A 16909-nucleotide genomic window follows, 5' to 3' on the forward strand; every position below is an offset into this window, starting at 1 on the left:
AAAATTGAAAATAATTGGAGCAGGTCGGCTGCAATGCAGCCGACTGCATTAAATCTGGCCGACTGCTGACGTGGACTGCGTGGACTGCCGTACTGCTAACTGTCCAGGAAATGACTGTCTAACATCCCTTTCACATCAGATCTAGCTTATCCAAGTCTATTCATGTTTAAGGCATAAGGAGAAGGTTTGACATTTGGGATATTGGGCAGCAAGATTGATGGGGATATTAACAGAATCTCTCATTACCATGGGGCTTAACTGCAAGTTGTGTGTTGTATAGAGTTAAAATGGCCTTCATCCTCAATATCATTTTTGGATCATCCTGCAAAGTTTCTTCATCAATTGGTAATGTTCATGGAAGGTGCAAGAGGAAGGACTTTTTTGAGGCGTCAGATTGATAGCTTCACAAAACATGCTCACTTTGGAAACGTACCTTCCCTCTCTCAGAGCTGAAACAGTGGAAGAGAAGGGTGAGGAGGGTTTGGAAAGTTGCTTTGATGGATATGCTGCTAGATGAAGAAACCCTCAAGACCTGGAATTTGATCAAGGCTGTCCTCATGCAGTTCCTTGGAAGATTAGAAACTCTGCTGTGTTTAAAAATAACCCGAGTTTTAAGAGTTTGATTGACGGTGCTTCTAAGGTTGGAGAAAGTATCCTCGTGTCTTTTAAAGGTTAAGAAAGATCCTCCAGTTTATGGTGTAGTCTATAGGGACTTATGTAGGACCAATGGTCCATTCCAGCATCAACAGTTTTTTTCGCTGGTTTTCCATAATGCATCGTTTATTGATGCATGTAAAGTTCACTATAATGAGCTTTGCACATTATTTAAAAATTCGTGACGATAACTCATGGTAGCACATTTCTTCGTTTCATTCAACTTCCACAAGACCAAGGAATTAACTCTACTGTTGATGGGTGACATTATACTTCGATACTTTGACAAGCAAGTGACAATCCCGAGTCAAGCTAGTTCAAACCCTAGGTGAAGAAGTTGATATAATGGAAGGATAATCGTTGGGTGCCTAAACTCTTTAGTTCAAGACTAACCAAGTAGAAAATCTTATGGAGCAGAAAAAGAACGAGTGTAATCAAAACAAATACTTTACATTAACAAATGTTCAGAAGAACATTTTTGTTGTATAGGGGAGTTTTCCCTTCACATTCTAGTTGTTCAATCAGGTACCTCTTCCCTCACATTGTCATGGTACAATGAGGAGATACTGCTAAGTTGCAGCTCATCCATTTCTAAGTACTCCACCACCCGCTTCATGGATGGCCTATTCTCAGGCTTCTTGGAAACACATGCACGGGCTACCAGCAATGCAGTTTGCAGCTCATTTTCATGAGCAGTCGCCCTCAATGTCTTGTCAAACAACTCAACTGTCTCTCCATTCTCCTGTACCCTATGGACCTGCAATGCCAGCATTGCTGCAAACCCTTTAAAACACAAAATACAAGAAACGCATGAAAAGTCTTAAAAATCTGAGATTCCTAATGACTTCTGTACACATCTAACACTCATCAGTAAAGATTGGAACCTGAGCTATTTTCTAACAAAACTTAAATATTTGGTATCTCTGAAGATTACAAACAGGCCACATGCCTTTTCAGGGTTTCAAGTATTCCAAAGACCAATGAAATGGTGGGAATGGAAAAGGATATCCACCTAGTCAAGTTCTTGAAGCAAAAAACAGCAATGAGAATAAGCCCATGCCACCAATGTGCCCGAAATTTCCCCCAATTCCACCTTATGTAGTAAGGCAATTACTACAATTTCACAGTTCTATAGGGGTCTCATGTAACTAGATCCCTGAAATTTCAATCACATTTATGTGAGGCATCTTAAGCCAATAAGCCCAAACTTAGAGAATGGCACTGCATTCTCCTTGTTTCTCTAATACTGATAATTCCACCAAGCTTGAAGATAGCACCACCAGAGCTTTAGAGCCTCCATTTGAAGATAGCGCCATCAGAGCTTTGAAACCTCAATTTGTAGCTCACATACATTTTTGGATTTCATGTTACTTTCCATTCATATTGAAAACAAAGACCCAGCATCCTTCAGTTAAGTTTTCTAAGAGTACAAGACAGGCCCTTAAAATCACATTAACAACCAAAACAACACCTATTTTCCTTACCCATGCAGCTAGACTGATATCCTCTCCTTCACTTGAGTCTGTAGACCTTTTCCCAGTTAGGAGCTCAAGCAGCAGCACCCCAAAACTGTAGACGTCCACTTTGTCACTCACTCTACTAGCCTCAGCATATTCTAGAAGTTCATCAAAACAACTACATTTATAAGGAATCAGCTCTTAAGGATGGACCCTTTTGGCATATGTCTGACCATTTATCTGCCAGAAGATCCCTTACCTGGGGCAATGTAGCCAAATGTTCCAGCTACAGTAGCTGTTATGTGTGTCTCATACAGGCCAAGCACCCGGGCAAGTCCAAAATCGGTAAGATGGGGTTGTAAATCAGAATCTAAGAGAACATTAGCTGAGCTTATATCACGGTGGATGATTGGAGGATAACAATCATGATGAAGGTATGCCAACCCACGAGCCACTCCAAGAGCTATGCTATGCCTTGTGGTCCAATCAAGAGGCTTCTGTTCAGCAGCGTGACCTGTAATTCAGCCCCTCAAAAGAAGACGAACATACATTGTCAGGTCATGATCAAAACAAACAAGATCAAGGAAATAACAATGACATTTTCTTGTAAGTTATCTTTTGATTGAAAGACTGGTTTAAAACTTATTTGGTCATATGTTTACCATGGAGTGCCTGCTCAAGGTTTCCATTGGGAAGATATTCATAAATAAGCAGTTTTACAGTAGACGATGTACAATAGCCTAGTAACCTAACAAGATTTCGATGCTTGATAGCTCCAAGGGTTTCCAACTCTGCCTCAAAACCACGGATAGATTCTAGACACTGCTTGAGCTTTTTGACTGCAAACACGTTGGAGTACTTGTCTACTACTTTGTAGACAACACCATACCCACCTTCACCAACAACATCTTTGGCCTCCAGTTTACCAATGCATCTTAGCAACTCTCTAGATGAAGAAATAGAAGAACCTCCTGGGAACATTACCAGCTTTCCATCTATAAGACAAAAGAAAAGGTTGAATGTATCAATCTATGTGCCAGATAAGGTATTAGATTTATACATATCTTATCCTCGAAGCACACAACAGACACATCGACACTTTATATTACATCTCTGCAGCAACAGAAGTTCAGGAGTTCCGAGTCCCTTATTACTACAGTGTATGGGGACATTTTAAGTTCCACCGTACAACTCTTAGCAAAAACAAGATCTTCTATAGGATACAACAGAAAATCCTCACCAGTCCCAAGATTTATTTCTTTGTGACCAGTATGCTTGGACCATCTCCAAAGCAGTGCTGAAATGCAAAAGCCCTTGAAAAATAGGAAAGCTCCAACACAGATTCCAGCAATTGCAATCACACTCAAACCTCCTGCATAAAATCCATATGAACAGTTCAGCACAGCTAGCATTTTTCCGAGATAAAGATTCCATCCAGCTCAAATTTTGGCTAATGGATTGTTTTAAAAACAGTGACGTATCTCAACAACACACTAAATGAACTTGGGTGATGTATTGTACAAAGTGTCAGCTAGTCTAAAAACCACAACATCTATCAACTTTCAGATTCGCAGTTCAACCAAAGAGTTAGATGGCAAGGAACTAAAATGATTACTGGAAACATGATTCACACCATCAATGCCAACTTGAGTATTGCTTGTCAGTAGATCCGTTAGAAGTTGGGTTTCTATAACCCAGCAACCGATCCACCAAGGACTACTTAAAGGAAAATAAGCCCTGGTATACACCTATGCAACCACTAGATAAATCCATGGGACCAGTAACCTTGTTCTCTCAATTTCCCAACCAGAGATTCATGTTGTTAATGTTTTCACTCTATCCATGTTTGCCTTTTGCAACAACTGCACTGCTTTGATCAAGCATAAGCGCAGCTTCCACATCCATATTTTTAACGAGTATGATCCAACTTTACCAAGAAAAGTAACCTTGCAACTTCTTTAGCAAGAAAAGTAACCTCGGCAATAAATACTTGAAGAAGAAACAGAACATATGCATCTGTTAAGGCAGAATGGTTAATACAATGGCTCAGTAAATAATCAATCAGGTGGTCGTTAATGCCAAATGATGTAAGGTGATCCAAGATGGAAGAGACAATGAATATAGTGGAGGAGGAGCCTATAAATAGGCCAAACTAAATACAACAAAATGACCAGTCAGCCAGTATAAATATGCAATAAATGCGGTCACCTAGCCAAAACGGCATTGTCTCATAAATGAAATGCACACTGGCTGTGGGTCCTGGGACCCAAAATAGCCACTCTGGCACCCAAGATGTACTCTACTAACACCTTCTTTGAGATCATGGATGATCAGTACAATTAAAAAAATAGAATGATACAAAAATGACAATCAAACAGAACCCCAATGTTGATGTCAACTGTATCGATTCTTAACCACACAAAATAGAAATAGCTAGAGAGCAATGGTCTAATTCCCAACAAATGAAAAGATTTCTTTTTGCATGTGCACTTGCATGTGTGTGATCTCAATTTAAATACAAGAGAATCTTTGTGTTAGATGCATCCTTATGCTGAAAGTAAACTCAAAACAAGGTTGGCTTACACGCACTCTCAACTCACATTGGAGGGAAGAAAGACAAAACTCAAAATGAAGGAACAAATGGATATTTGCAATGAACAATGTGTGGATAAAATGTGATGCAATTGAGTGTTATAAACTCACAACAATAGCACGCCATGTTGGATGTGTCAATGTGCTAGAATTGAGTAGAGTAGTCCAGCACTTGGAAATATAGGCTTGGCCAAAATGCGGGTCATCTATACAAAGCCACAATGGTATCGATGATTTCCCATCTATAACAATGACACACAATGCACTTGAAAGAAAAGCCTAATGTACTAATTATTCTCATTAGTTGTCCTGCAATATGAATTCTAAAAGAGAAGCTCCCAAAATGTCCTTGTATCCACACATTACTCATTTACCTTTGACACTGGCTACAACTGCCTAAGAGAGTATATCCATCTATGCCATGAAACATCTATCTAAGGCTCCTCCCCTCCTCCTTGTTACATCCTTGGATATCATGGATGTGTGCCTGCAACATTGGCCACTGATAACTAACTAAATGGTCAGTGAGGGATTGTAGTGTGAGCATGCTCAAGGCACTTCAAGATTTGCTAAAGGGTTTTGTCATGTGAATGCATTTAGGGCACTTCAAGTATTGGGTGGCTAGGTTCTATAAAAGGTACTCAAGGCTCTGTCAACTTGGGCTGTTTACATAGATGGTGCTTGCCCATGATGTGGCAGTGGCTCATGCCCATCTGGATGGGCTCCCGTTCACATTGGGTCGACTGCCAATTCACATTTTGTCCTTTCCAGTCGGCGGCCCCTCTGCTCTCGCAATAATAAACTCTCTGTCTCCTCTTCTACCTTCAATGGATCAACACACCTCTTCTTTTACCTTTCCTTCTACATGCCATGGCTTCACATGATGACCCCTACACACACAAGAACAGTGTTGTAGGCAACCATCAACACCTTGAGTCATCGTCACTAGCACTGTACTAATAAATTCTGCTCCTGCTACTGCTGGTATAGAAAAGCAACACTGCTTCAGGCTGCTACAGCTCTAATTGGCAGCTTCTCAAGTACCAGGGTCCAGATCAATCCACAAGGTACAAACCTTCTCCTCTTTTACACTGTTGTAGAGATGTAAACGTATTGGATGTAATAACAAATAATGTATTGTACAAACTTGCGTGGAAAAATGTTGATGAGTAATTTTCACGGGAAAGTATAGGTGAGTCTCCATATACTATAACGGATAACAAAGTGACCTCTTAACACATGATTTTAAGCAGAAATTGTGAAAGATTTATCTAATGGTTCAAAGTCATTGCAAAAGATAAAGCTTAACACATAAGATCTCTGTGCTTGGATTGGATGTACAAAATCTGCTACATACAAAATAAGGTCATTTGTTTGCAAGCTACAGGTTTCGAACTACCCAAGAAACAAACTTTATGACGGTAAATATTCTGGCCATCCCATAAGGAGTTATTATGGATGGATCAACTCGTTGACCTGAGCAGTCAATACGTTTCAATTGGAAAAGAAACAAAGTAGTTATAATTTGCCAATTTATGTAACACCTAGGGAATTTGAGAATTGTGTAAGGAATAGATTATATGACAGTGAGTCAGCATCTCAAGTCAGTGAAAGGAAGCACATGGAGCAATAATTGATTGTTTAGCCATGTTATAATAATGTGCCCTTGATGTCCTGAGAGGAATGATCCCTTGTTATCTGCCAATTTAAGAATGTGAAATGGCAACCACTGCAGTAGAATAATGCAAAAAACTCAAAGGCAAGACCCAACTCGCTTTTCAGGTCGTCTTTCTTGGCATCACAATCACAGAATATGTACCATTTAAAATGAAAAGAGCAGCCTCTGCTGCTGAACTTACCATGCGCTTTAGATGATGAAATAGGAGCAGTATAATTAGTGATTGTTGGTGAGCTAACTTCTGATTGTGAATGTTGACAGGCTGAGCTTTCCATACACAGCTCTGCATTTCCAATAAAACTGTTTTACCCCCCAAAAATTAACAAGCCAACAGTATTTTAAGAGGTTAGTCAAGCGGCACATATATATCTCCAATCACAATAACAAATAACATTACAAACTACACTGAGAATGTCAACATAACGAGTGATGTTTCTCTACATCTCTGGGATGTTTTGGATTTCTTTCTGCACCTACATGTTAACCACACTTATCCTAGCAATCTCCAAATTAGTTCTGACATTGCAGAACCATCTCTTCTAAGGTTACTCTGAACAGATAGTCCAAGTTTCCCTGTTTGAGGAAAGTGAAAGCACTGTTGTTCGATCGATCAATGTACACCACAAAGCATTCTCAAAAGCTGAAGTTGTAAACTGCCGTTTTGTCTCAAAATGAACAGTATTTAGTCATTTGGAAACCTAATGGATGGGGTATGCACCTTTGTTTTAGTGAAGCTAGACTGAGGCTACATAAGCAAGGTATCAAAACTTCCAAAGCTAAGCATTGTGGGGTTAAGAAACTTACGATTTAGCTTTAAACTTGGGAAAAACTCCATTGGATGGGATGGTTCCATTTAATCTATTGTAGGATAAATTCCTGCAAAAGTACAGCTAAAAATGTACATAAGGTAAATTGTGATAATGTAGAGAGAAAATTGTTAGACATGCACAGCATGGTAAAGCATACAAGTAAATCAAGTTGTTCAGGTTCCCAATGACAGAGGGAATGTTGCCAACGAGGAAGTTGTTAGATAGATCCCTGATTCACAGCAACTCATCATCAGAACAGGAACAGAAATAACAGAGCATGACACAACTTTTCAGTTTCCTTGTCCCAATCTTTAAGAGCTTTGAATAAGTTTCCCGGTCAGATAACTTAAGAAGTCAAATCTAATCATAGCTTTGGTGCTGATTAAAAAGCATCCAATGACTGGACTATAAGGTGGGCTGAGCCACACTTTATTAAACTCTATGGTTTAGCAGTCCACACTTCACAAGCTTAATTAACATGGAGGGAGTTGAGCCATCGCAGATACCATTATGATGGTCAAATAATTTTCAAATAATTTGCTAATAACAACAGGGATGAACAGCCAGAAGCTAGGCCAACTAATTGAACTCACAGTATCATTAAAGAGGTAAGGTTTCCAAGCATTGAAGGGATTGTTCCAGTGAAGTGATTCTTCTGCAGGTACCTATCACAATCAAGTCCTCACGTTGATTTCTGTAGCTGGAAAGAAACAGTACAAATAAATAAATTGACTCCTGCAAGTATGTGAAGAAGGCCTGATTGGATCTCAAAATATCTACTATAACTTACAATGTTCGGAGTAGCCCAAGATTCTCCAGCTGAATAGGTAAACCGCCATAGAGATTATTATGGTGAAGACTCCTGTACGAAGTAAAGTTGTCATGCATTTACAAATCTTTATATCATACTTAGAAAATATAAGAGATGAAAGGAATGCTTACAATGTCCTCATATGAGTGCAATTCCCCAAGTGTTGTGGTATCTCGCCATAAAAATCATTGTACTGTAAGTATCTGGAGCAGACAAGGGCAAAGTAAGTATCTGGAGCGTAAAAGTAATTGTACTGTGAGTATCTGGAGCGAAATAGTATTATCACTTACAGTCTGTGCAACTTTCTGAGTCCTCCCAGTTCTGGAACAAGCATCCCACTCAAGTTACATCCAGCAAGATTTCTGAAATTGTCCAATGAAGGGAAGCCAGAGAGCAACTTCATTATCAAATTATATCCAAACTTCACAACAAAGAATTAATACAGATTAACCATTATGATCCTATTAATGAAATGAATCCTTAATGGACAGACTCAACACATAACCTTGCAAAATCAGCCAGAAAATTGGCCAGTTTTATTAGTACAGTCCTTTCCAAGACATCATTGTAAACCAAAGGGATTTTCAGCCTCATTTCAGACCACCAGGCATTTTACCCAGTTGCTTTTTCAAAATGAAGACAGTGCACTATGCTGTCCCATTTTATTAACCCAGCAATGTCTGCAGAAACAAATTCCCCTCTCCATACATGATCCCGTAGGATCGACTCCCCTATAGATAGTGCAAAACATGCAAAGCGGCTCTCCAGTAAGCCTGAGGAGTAGTCTTCATAAAAGAAGACAGCAAAGCCACCATAAAAGAGATGTCCGGCTGAGTGTGGATCACCCAGATCAAAGAGCCAACAAGGCACTTGTAGCAGGTGGCATCTAGAAGGGGATCACCTGCTGCCAATAACTTGGACTCAAGGTCCATAGAGCAAGAAATAGGCTAACACTTGGCCAAAAGTAACTTGGAGATATACCTATGCTAGGGAATAAGGTCAGTGTGTACAAACTCAAGCGTTATTGAAGCCCTCCGAGAAGCAACCTGTGGATGAGGCTGCCTAGGCTGCTTGCCCCTCAAGCAACTAGGGCACACAATGTGAATGGGAGGGAAATCTGGAAGTCCCTCCACCATCTTCTTCCAAGAAGCCTGTCGAATAGCATCAAGGTTCAAAATGCCCATATCGAGCATGCCAAAGCAATCCAAGCTCATGTGAAGATCGCGCAACAAGGGCTGTGAGTGTGTAGAGTCCACCCTCCTGTGTATCGATCCAAAGAGCAACTTGTGAAGAGACATCCTCCACTATGACTGCATCCTTGGTAAAGATGACTTGGGTACCTAGCTGTATAAGACTGTAAACATACAGAAGGTTAAATCCAAAACCTCATACATAGAAGACTTTGGCCAAAGAAGTATGTTGATCAGGTAAGATGGAAATGGTCTGCACTCCTCGCACGGGGATGAAAGAGTTGTCACGAATGGTGATGGATCCCCACTCTCGATCTCATGTCCTCTCAAGCCAATCCTAGTGGTAAGTCATATGGAAAGAGGCTCCAGTATCCACAAGCCAAGGCTTCTCCTCAGAAGAAGAAGCAAGTGTCATATCCTCTACCTTAAACAAGTATATGAAGATAGACTCGATGTTAGCGGGTGTGGCCTTTGAATCCTTGGAACTCTCCTTGGGCTTCAAATGGGGTTACTTCTGCAAGCACTTCTCCTCAAGATGAGTGCCCTTGCCACAATGGGGGCGTCTAGGCTTCTTCTTGGAATCATCCTTCTTGTCCTCTTATTTCTTAGCCTGGGACTTCCCCTTCTTCTCTCCCCCCAAACCTATGGTAAAGGTCTTCGTGGAGCTAGATCCATGGGTAGCTCAATCTCTAAGCCGCTCGTCATGCCCCAAGACTAGCAGGGCAAGGTTCTCCCAAAGAAGTGTGTCTCAGGTCCTCAAAACTAAGAAGACTAGTGTAGAGTACATCGAACTTTGGAGATGGTAGCTAAGTCAATAGAATCATGGCCATATCCTCAAAAGATATAGTTTATCCGAGAGATGCAAGCTCATCTCTCATGTCCTCCAATTTGTTGATGTTGTCCTTCATGGAAAGAGAATCATCGACACTGAGCATCCAAAGTTTCTTCTCAAGGGATATGTGGTGAGCAAACATCTTCTAATGGTGGAGAGACAATTGATGTGGCAGAAAAATCCCACGAGGCAAGACAATGTCTGACAGGGTGGGGCAAGTTAGGAAAAGCAGAAAATGCTTAAGAAACTCTAGAAATGCATACTAAAATGCCAGAGGTCCCATGTCTGTGTCAAACCTGACAAGAGCTCACAACTTGGAGATGACAAACTAGCAACACTAAAATAGGTACACTAATAGTTTCACCAAACACATGAGTCTTCGTCGTGCAAAACTTAATGTATTAGGTGTTGTGGCATGTGGTTGCACCAGCGTACAATTTCTTTCTCATCCAAAAATAAATCTCTAATGCATAGATCATTAGCAATGTCTTCCAACCTTTTAGCCACTTTCTCATATTTCCAAGTCTCTTTACCAAGCTTGAATTCTTTGCCTTTACCATTTACCAGGAGACACTTAGATCCCAAATTGTCCATACAGATGTCATTGTTTCAATGCAAAATCTACAAAATTCAATTGTACGTGTCCTTTAAGCACTTCCAATCCAATAGTTAGACTCAAACACCATCATTATTGTGGAATTATTTCACCTATAGAACAACCACATGTTTGACAACTTGGTGTGGATTGAACAAAGGAAAGTTTAAAACAAAACTAGTGAGGATCACCAAACTGCATCCACAATGCAACAAGACGACTTACAAAACCAGCTGCCTTCATAATGTTCCATAAGTGTTCTGTCAGTGAACATTGTGCAGTAGCTTTAGGATCGGATTTTATTAGATTTTAGAACTTGCCCTAGCACATGTGCTATGCATGCCTGTCACATGGACCATGTGCACCAACTGTACATATGCCATATTTACATCTCAAACAGGTAGTGTCCATATCCTTCTATGACAATTTGTGGTGCTGTTGAACTTATGCCAATTAATCAGTAGCATAAGTCTCTCTTCTGGCTTATTGATTTTAGTTTTGACAAATGTAAAAACTCCAAGACTATGCATATGTAAATAAAGGTCCAATCAACTTTTTCATTAGCTGATCAATTGAGTCATTGTGGAGTCATTTTTATTCATGCCTCAGCAATCATGCAGCCTATCATTTCATTCATCTGAACTCAACCATTTATGCATTGAGCAGTATTTTGTGTTTTACTTGCATAATAACTTTTGCATGCATATTAGAATTACTGCTTGCACACCCATCGTTGCACCTGTCACTTATCTCATGCATACAGCATTGCTGCAGCGCAATCTGCTGCATTTTGCTTCTACCAAACCATTTCAGCCTGGTCATTCGTTGTTCTGCTCTTGGTAGTACTGATCAACCATACACATCCTTGCATGAACTGTATGCAACTGCGGATCATTCAACCTGAGATCCCGGGGGGTCCACTAGGGTTTACCGTATGGTACCACGTGAGTATAAGGGAGGGGGGTTATTTAAGGGAAGGAAGGTACATTTTATAAGGTAAGGTCCCATAAATAGGGAGTAGATAAGGGGTATTTTCATATATTTCTTGCACGCAGGTGACGTCTCCTTATTACTACTAGTGAATCCCCCGTGACTAAGACTTCAGCCATTTTATAGGCAATCTGAGATCTTCAACCTTGCAATCATTTTGCAGCATTCATCCAGTTCAGCAAATCATTCAGACTGGTATTTTCAGGCTCATTCAGCCCAATACAGTCTTAGAATTCGCAAATGCATATTTCACTATTCTTCTTCACTAGGAAAATTTAGATCCCACATGCAATTGGGAGATAGAACATTGGGGACTTAGACTGTTCCTCTTCAAGCCTCATTTAGTCTGGTATTTCGGTATCATTTGTGAGAGTGCACAATGGAAATGGAAGCAATAAAAACAGGGCATGAAACACAACCCAATGAGCACTGATCAAGAAGGAACAATGAACTCAGACAGAACTAGTGAATGGGGAATACATAAGGAAAGCATGAGAACAAAGTACGATGCCACCAAGGAACCAGCAGTCCGATGACCAGCCACAGTGCCTCTAGTCCCTCTTCAAGGATGCAAGGCGATGATACGAAGGAGTGGGACCCAATAAATGTAGCCAAGAGTGGCACCTCAGGACAGCAAGTTGACCAGCCTCAAAGAGGCCAAAATGACCTGTCGGTTGAAGTTGATGTCCACCATACTGAAACTCTGATCACAAAGAGGAGAAATAGTCGAATCTCTTTGCCTGTCATGAACAGCCCTGCAAAAGCACATCGTGACCAAGGGTTTCCCACCTTCAACCACTTGCGTAAGGGGTTCCCCATGAGAGAATCAACTAGGAGGAAAGCCAGCTCACTGTTGTATCTCCCATTATGGACCCAAAGGCACACCAACTTGCGGTTTTCAAAACTGCTTCATAAATCAATGCGTGTAGAAAGCCACACTCAAGGAACCACTACACCGAAGATACGGGTTAGGTATTGATGCCCCACTACAACTACCCTCTCGTAGTCCTCTCTAGCTCGAGAGCTTGTGACGAATGATAGTATCACTAGGGCTAGAAAACGAATTCCTTGGTCAGAAAAACCTTGGCTGCCCAACTGAAACCAAAGTCAAAGTCAGACGAGGATAAAGAAATCTAGTCACCCTTGCCCTTTGACTCCTCCTTTCGCAAAGCTACTAGCTTCTTGCAGTCCTTGTTGTTCTTGCTGCAGAAGCAGCGTTTCCCCTTCTTCTTCTTGTCACCCGTCTCTCTAGCCACAAATGATGTCAGATAGCCACTTCCAGCTAGAGAAGGCTATTCCCAACATGATAGTCAAGAGATTGGAGCTTATTCTCTTCATTAGTACATGGGGTGCCATAATTAATGATTGTCAAGAAAATTGACAATCGAAATGAAGAAGATACTTGAGGCAACAAAGTGGTCAAAAGAACCTGAACAAACAACTTCAATAGATCAAACGACACAACTCAATCACACAACCAGAGTGCCAATGTACTGTGGAAAATAGAATCAACAATGAATAGAGTTGAGTTAGCACTGAATTGGACGTGGAAGACCCTCTCTAAGGCACAAAATGTTGATGTAATGCGAATGTGTAAGATGTAAGGTTTCGAGCACGGAGAGCAGCAGTCATCAGCAGTACAGCCCAATACAGCAGTCCAAACAGTCAAGCATCAGCATAGAAAGCCAAAATGTCAACATATGCATATTATCAGACATGCTTTTATACCTCTTCTTTTGTGATCAGCTCCTACTATTGTGAGCCTCATTCTGACTCAAATAAGGACATTAGGAGCTCTAACCCTATAATTATCCATAGCCTTTCTTGTGAGACAGTTGCCTTTATTACCGGCACATCAGGTGGAGATTGGGGTTTCATTGTTCATGGCATTCTCTGCCCTGTCCAACATTCTCTGGCAGCCCCCATGGCACAACAGCTATCATTTCTTCACTCCTTTCTAGTAATATTAGTGGCATCTTCCTGCATGCGTGAACATTCAGCACAGCAGGGTAGACCATCTTTTATCCCTTCTTGCAGGCAGCTAGACCATTTAGAGAGCAGGCAATCACATATGTGCTTTTGCCTTTTAGGACAGGCAGTTAGCCAATTTCAGGTGCTTTTCTTGAGCAGGTCAGCCAGTTTTCAGCCTCTCCCTCTTCATAGAGCAGTTGTCTGCATCTTCCACATTGCCTGCAGTATGAATTCTGCCTTCCTAGTGCTGACACAGTTACTCTTGCCAGCAATCATCATTTCTCTCTCATTCTCCTCAGCCAGACCTCATCAACTTCTGCCATCACTCTAGCACCCTCACATATATGACGCTCAACGCATGCAGGGGCTGACTGTTCACAGACTATATTTGCTTTCAAATCAGCATGCTATTCCTTCAGCTTCAAGTATGTTTTTATCTTCTATCATAGTTTACTTCTCTCTCCGTGTTCCTTTGAATCCATTGCTCACTCTCACAAGGCATTCACAACCGAAACTAGCAGTATTTTAGGTAGACACATGCACAAGCTGTCATCAGTCAGCAAAACAGGCCACCCAGGTTGTAAAGAGGCCACCCTGCTGTAGACAAGGAGCAGGAAGGTGAAAGTGCAAGGACAGCAGCTTCAACCAGGCAAATGCAGCTATTCAAGACCTGCAATCAGCCAAAACTGCAGCAAAGAGAGCACTAGGAACTAGCCAGCTTTGATACCATGTGAGGGTGCACAGTGGAAGCTGATGCAATAAACATAAGGCATGAAACACAACACAATCAACAGCAAACAAGAAAGGACAAATGAATACAAACAGAACTCACGAACGAGCAATGGAATCCATAAAGAAAGCTTGCTGCAAACTATTATGGTGTGAGGTATTGGCCTCACAAACAAGTACGTCCACACAATCGAACAAATTACAGTGATTGAGTAATAGCCTTTGTTAACACAAGAGACACACCAAAAACTCAAGAGGCTGGCTAAGTATTAGCCTTTGTTAACACACCGAAAACTCAAGAGGTTGACTAATACCAGGGAAGAAGAGATGCCGGATGAGCCATTTACTTACATGGAAATGACATTCTTTGAACCAGGATCACACCGCACGCCTGTCCAATTGCAAGGGGAAGGGTGTGCAGGGCTCCAGTTGGATAGAACTCCTCCAGGGTCAAGTATCGCTGCCTTGAAGGCGAGCAGGAATGTGCCTGGAAGAAGGCAAATTAAACATAAAGAAAACGTAGTGAGCAAAAACCAATCCATATGAACATCACTCTCACGTGACAACGGGTAAAACACACCCCTTGTGCAATGAAGACTGAAACTTTTCATATTTGTGCACTAAATAAACAAGCAATTTTGTCATTTCAGCAGTTTAATACAGAATTCAGATAGAACTTTTGGTTGAAATGCTGAGCTTAGGATGGATTTTGATGTATAAAGACTCTAACAATATTTCAAGAAAGCATTGTAAACGCGAGACAACACACACACACACACACACACACACACAGAGAACCTTCTCGAGATATTAAAGCTTCAGCAGGAAGAGGTCCACAGCAAAGGTGAAGCGAAGAAGAATGCCGGAGACACGAGACAACACACACACACGCACAATCTCTCTCTCTCTCTCTCTCTCTCTCTCTCTCTCTCTCTGTGGAAAGAACCTTCTCGAGATATTAAGGCTTCAGCAGGAGGAGGTCCACAGCCAAGCAAGGTAAAGGTGAAGAGAAGAAGAATGCCGGAAGCAGCGCCTGCCATTGACGAAGCCACAAAGCTGCACTGCTGAGGCTGGCAGTTTCTCCTCGAACGTCCGAAGTAGAAGAAGTTTGTTAATCTAATGGAAGGAACAGTTCGGTTACAGGCAAAAGGAGGCATGGGGGAGTAGAGGGAGTGAGGGAGAGAGAGGCCACCGAATGTGTGTATGGTGGTAGCATCACGGGGGAACTACTTGGATCGTGGAATAGTTGACCTATAAAAGAGCGAATCTCCCTACACGCGAGAGAGAGAGAGAGATGTGCTAGCCTGCTAGGCCACCGGCCAATATAACTCGAGCATTTGACCTTCGCGTCGGACTCCATGCAAGCCGACAAAACTGGCCTTTACGCATCATAGGCCCCACTGGCCTCCCAAGTAGCAACTTGCAAGACCCCTTTTCACTTCATGAATCACACCGTACACGTCTACTTTGAGAGCACCTTGGAACTTGGAAGGTATTTAAGGTAAAAGGGGCCAAAATAAAGTGATGCCCCCGAAAAGCCAACCTCGTGAGTCACAGTCCTCACCTCACCCAAATTTAGTTCCAATTTTATAAAAATAATGCAACTCTTTTAACTACTTGAAGTTATGATACAATTCTTTGATATTATGTATATATAATGTGAGTCAAACAATTGAATCATTTAAGTTTTTATATTTTAGATTTTGTAAAATTTTAAAATAATATACATTGAGTGTCACTTTATTGACCCATCGTTGTAACTTGTCACTCTTTTGAACTTTTCATTTAAAATTAGGCAGGTATAACTCGGGCCCAGATAATGAATTTAGCACAAAAAATGATGAGGCATGCTATTGACGTGTAAATGTGTGATTGGCTTTGCAAAACTCGTGTGTTGGATAGACTTGGGCAAGGGAGATCCCCCATCCAATGTGTGAACTTGCGCCCAAGAAAAAAGAAGACATTTTGATGATGGGTTTGGATGCACTCAGTGTATAAGAAAAATACTAGACAATTTTGAGGGCGGGCTAGGGCTTATGCCTAGTGTGTAATTGGCCTAGGTCTACTTTATTTAAATATTAGAATGTTCCAAAGTTTTTTCCCTGCTCTCCATACGATATATATGGTTTGACTATTCAAAAACATTTCTGTAGCTCACTTGGAAAAAAATAATAATAATGGGTCACCTTTATAGGTATATCCTTTCATGTGAGTTTTTCCAATAATGCCATCATATTTATTAATTTTAGAATAAGCATGTACATAATCTATAACTCATTTAAACTTCTTAGGGAACTTATAATGACATGCTAAATATAAAGGACTTCCTACCAAGACCTTTGAGTGCCACCAACACTTCATCCTTGCACATTTGTTTGACTAAAATTTTTAATTCTAGGATATCTCTTCCTCCAATACTCATAGGTTTTGAAAATGGACCTCCCATATCTATGATCAAAATCCCCTCTTTTTGAGGCTTCCATAGTAGCCTTCTGTTCTTAGTCTTGTAACACTTAAGCAGGTTCATAGGCTTGACTCTAATGCATATGGACCAACCATCCCTTCTCTGTGAGAGGACCCCCATCCACCTTGCTTCATTCT

General features: G+C 41.0%; 1 protein-coding gene across 5 annotated transcripts; it reads right to left on the reverse strand.

The window, feature by feature from the left end:
• Positions 1-1001: 1001 nt before the first annotated feature.
• On the reverse strand, positions 1002-15597 carry LOC148037570 (receptor-like serine/threonine-protein kinase At1g78530). 5 transcript variants are annotated; one of them, XR_015690664.1, is made up of 15 exons: positions 15255-15597; positions 14660-14795; positions 8292-8363; positions 8133-8204; positions 7981-8052; positions 7784-7855; positions 7348-7419; positions 7186-7257; positions 6563-6681; positions 3352-3483; positions 2774-3106; positions 2371-2625; positions 2139-2269; positions 1667-1810; positions 1276-1411 (listed from the first exon to the last, which is right to left on the reverse strand). XR_015690664.1 is itself a non-coding variant. In XM_087676520.1 (14 exons), the coding sequence occupies exons 1-14, from the start codon at positions 15463-15465 to the stop codon at positions 1172-1174; spliced, it is 1989 nt and encodes a 662-aa protein (XP_087532646.1). In that variant the 5' UTR covers positions 15466-15597; the 3' UTR covers positions 1002-1171. The 5 variants fall into 5 exon arrangements, 4 of the variants coding, with proteins under 4 accessions (XP_087532646.1, XP_087532648.1, XP_087532647.1 ...); XM_087676520.1 differs by lacking the exon at positions 1667-1810 and having other exon boundaries at positions 1002-1411; XM_087676522.1 differs by lacking the exon at positions 1667-1810 and having other exon boundaries at positions 1215-1428.
• Between the last annotated feature and the right edge of the window lie 1312 nt (positions 15598-16909).

The sequence above is a fragment of the Lygodium microphyllum genome, chromosome 4 (assembly GCF_053477565.2).
Source record: "Lygodium microphyllum isolate KBCC chromosome 4, Lygodium_microphyllum_v1.1.10, whole genome shotgun sequence".
Taxonomy (NCBI): Eukaryota; Viridiplantae; Streptophyta; class Polypodiopsida; order Schizaeales; family Lygodiaceae; genus Lygodium; species Lygodium microphyllum.

What these genes read in the sequence shown, in the direction of transcription:
- LOC148037570 (XM_087676520.1), bottom strand. Translation starts at nt 15,465, where the DNA reads ATGCCTCCTTTTGCCTGTAACCGAACTGTTCCTTCCATTAGATTAACA. An exon ending in CTGAACAACTTGATTTACTT is followed by an intron (nt 7,258 to 7,347) that starts GTATGCTTTACC and finishes GTACTTTTGCAG; the next exon opens with GAATTTATCCTACAATAGAT. An exon ending in ATATCAGTCTAGCTGCATGG is followed by an intron (nt 1,412 to 2,138) that starts GTAAGGAAAATA and finishes CTGGCATTGCAG; the next exon opens with GTCCATAGGGTACAGGAGAA.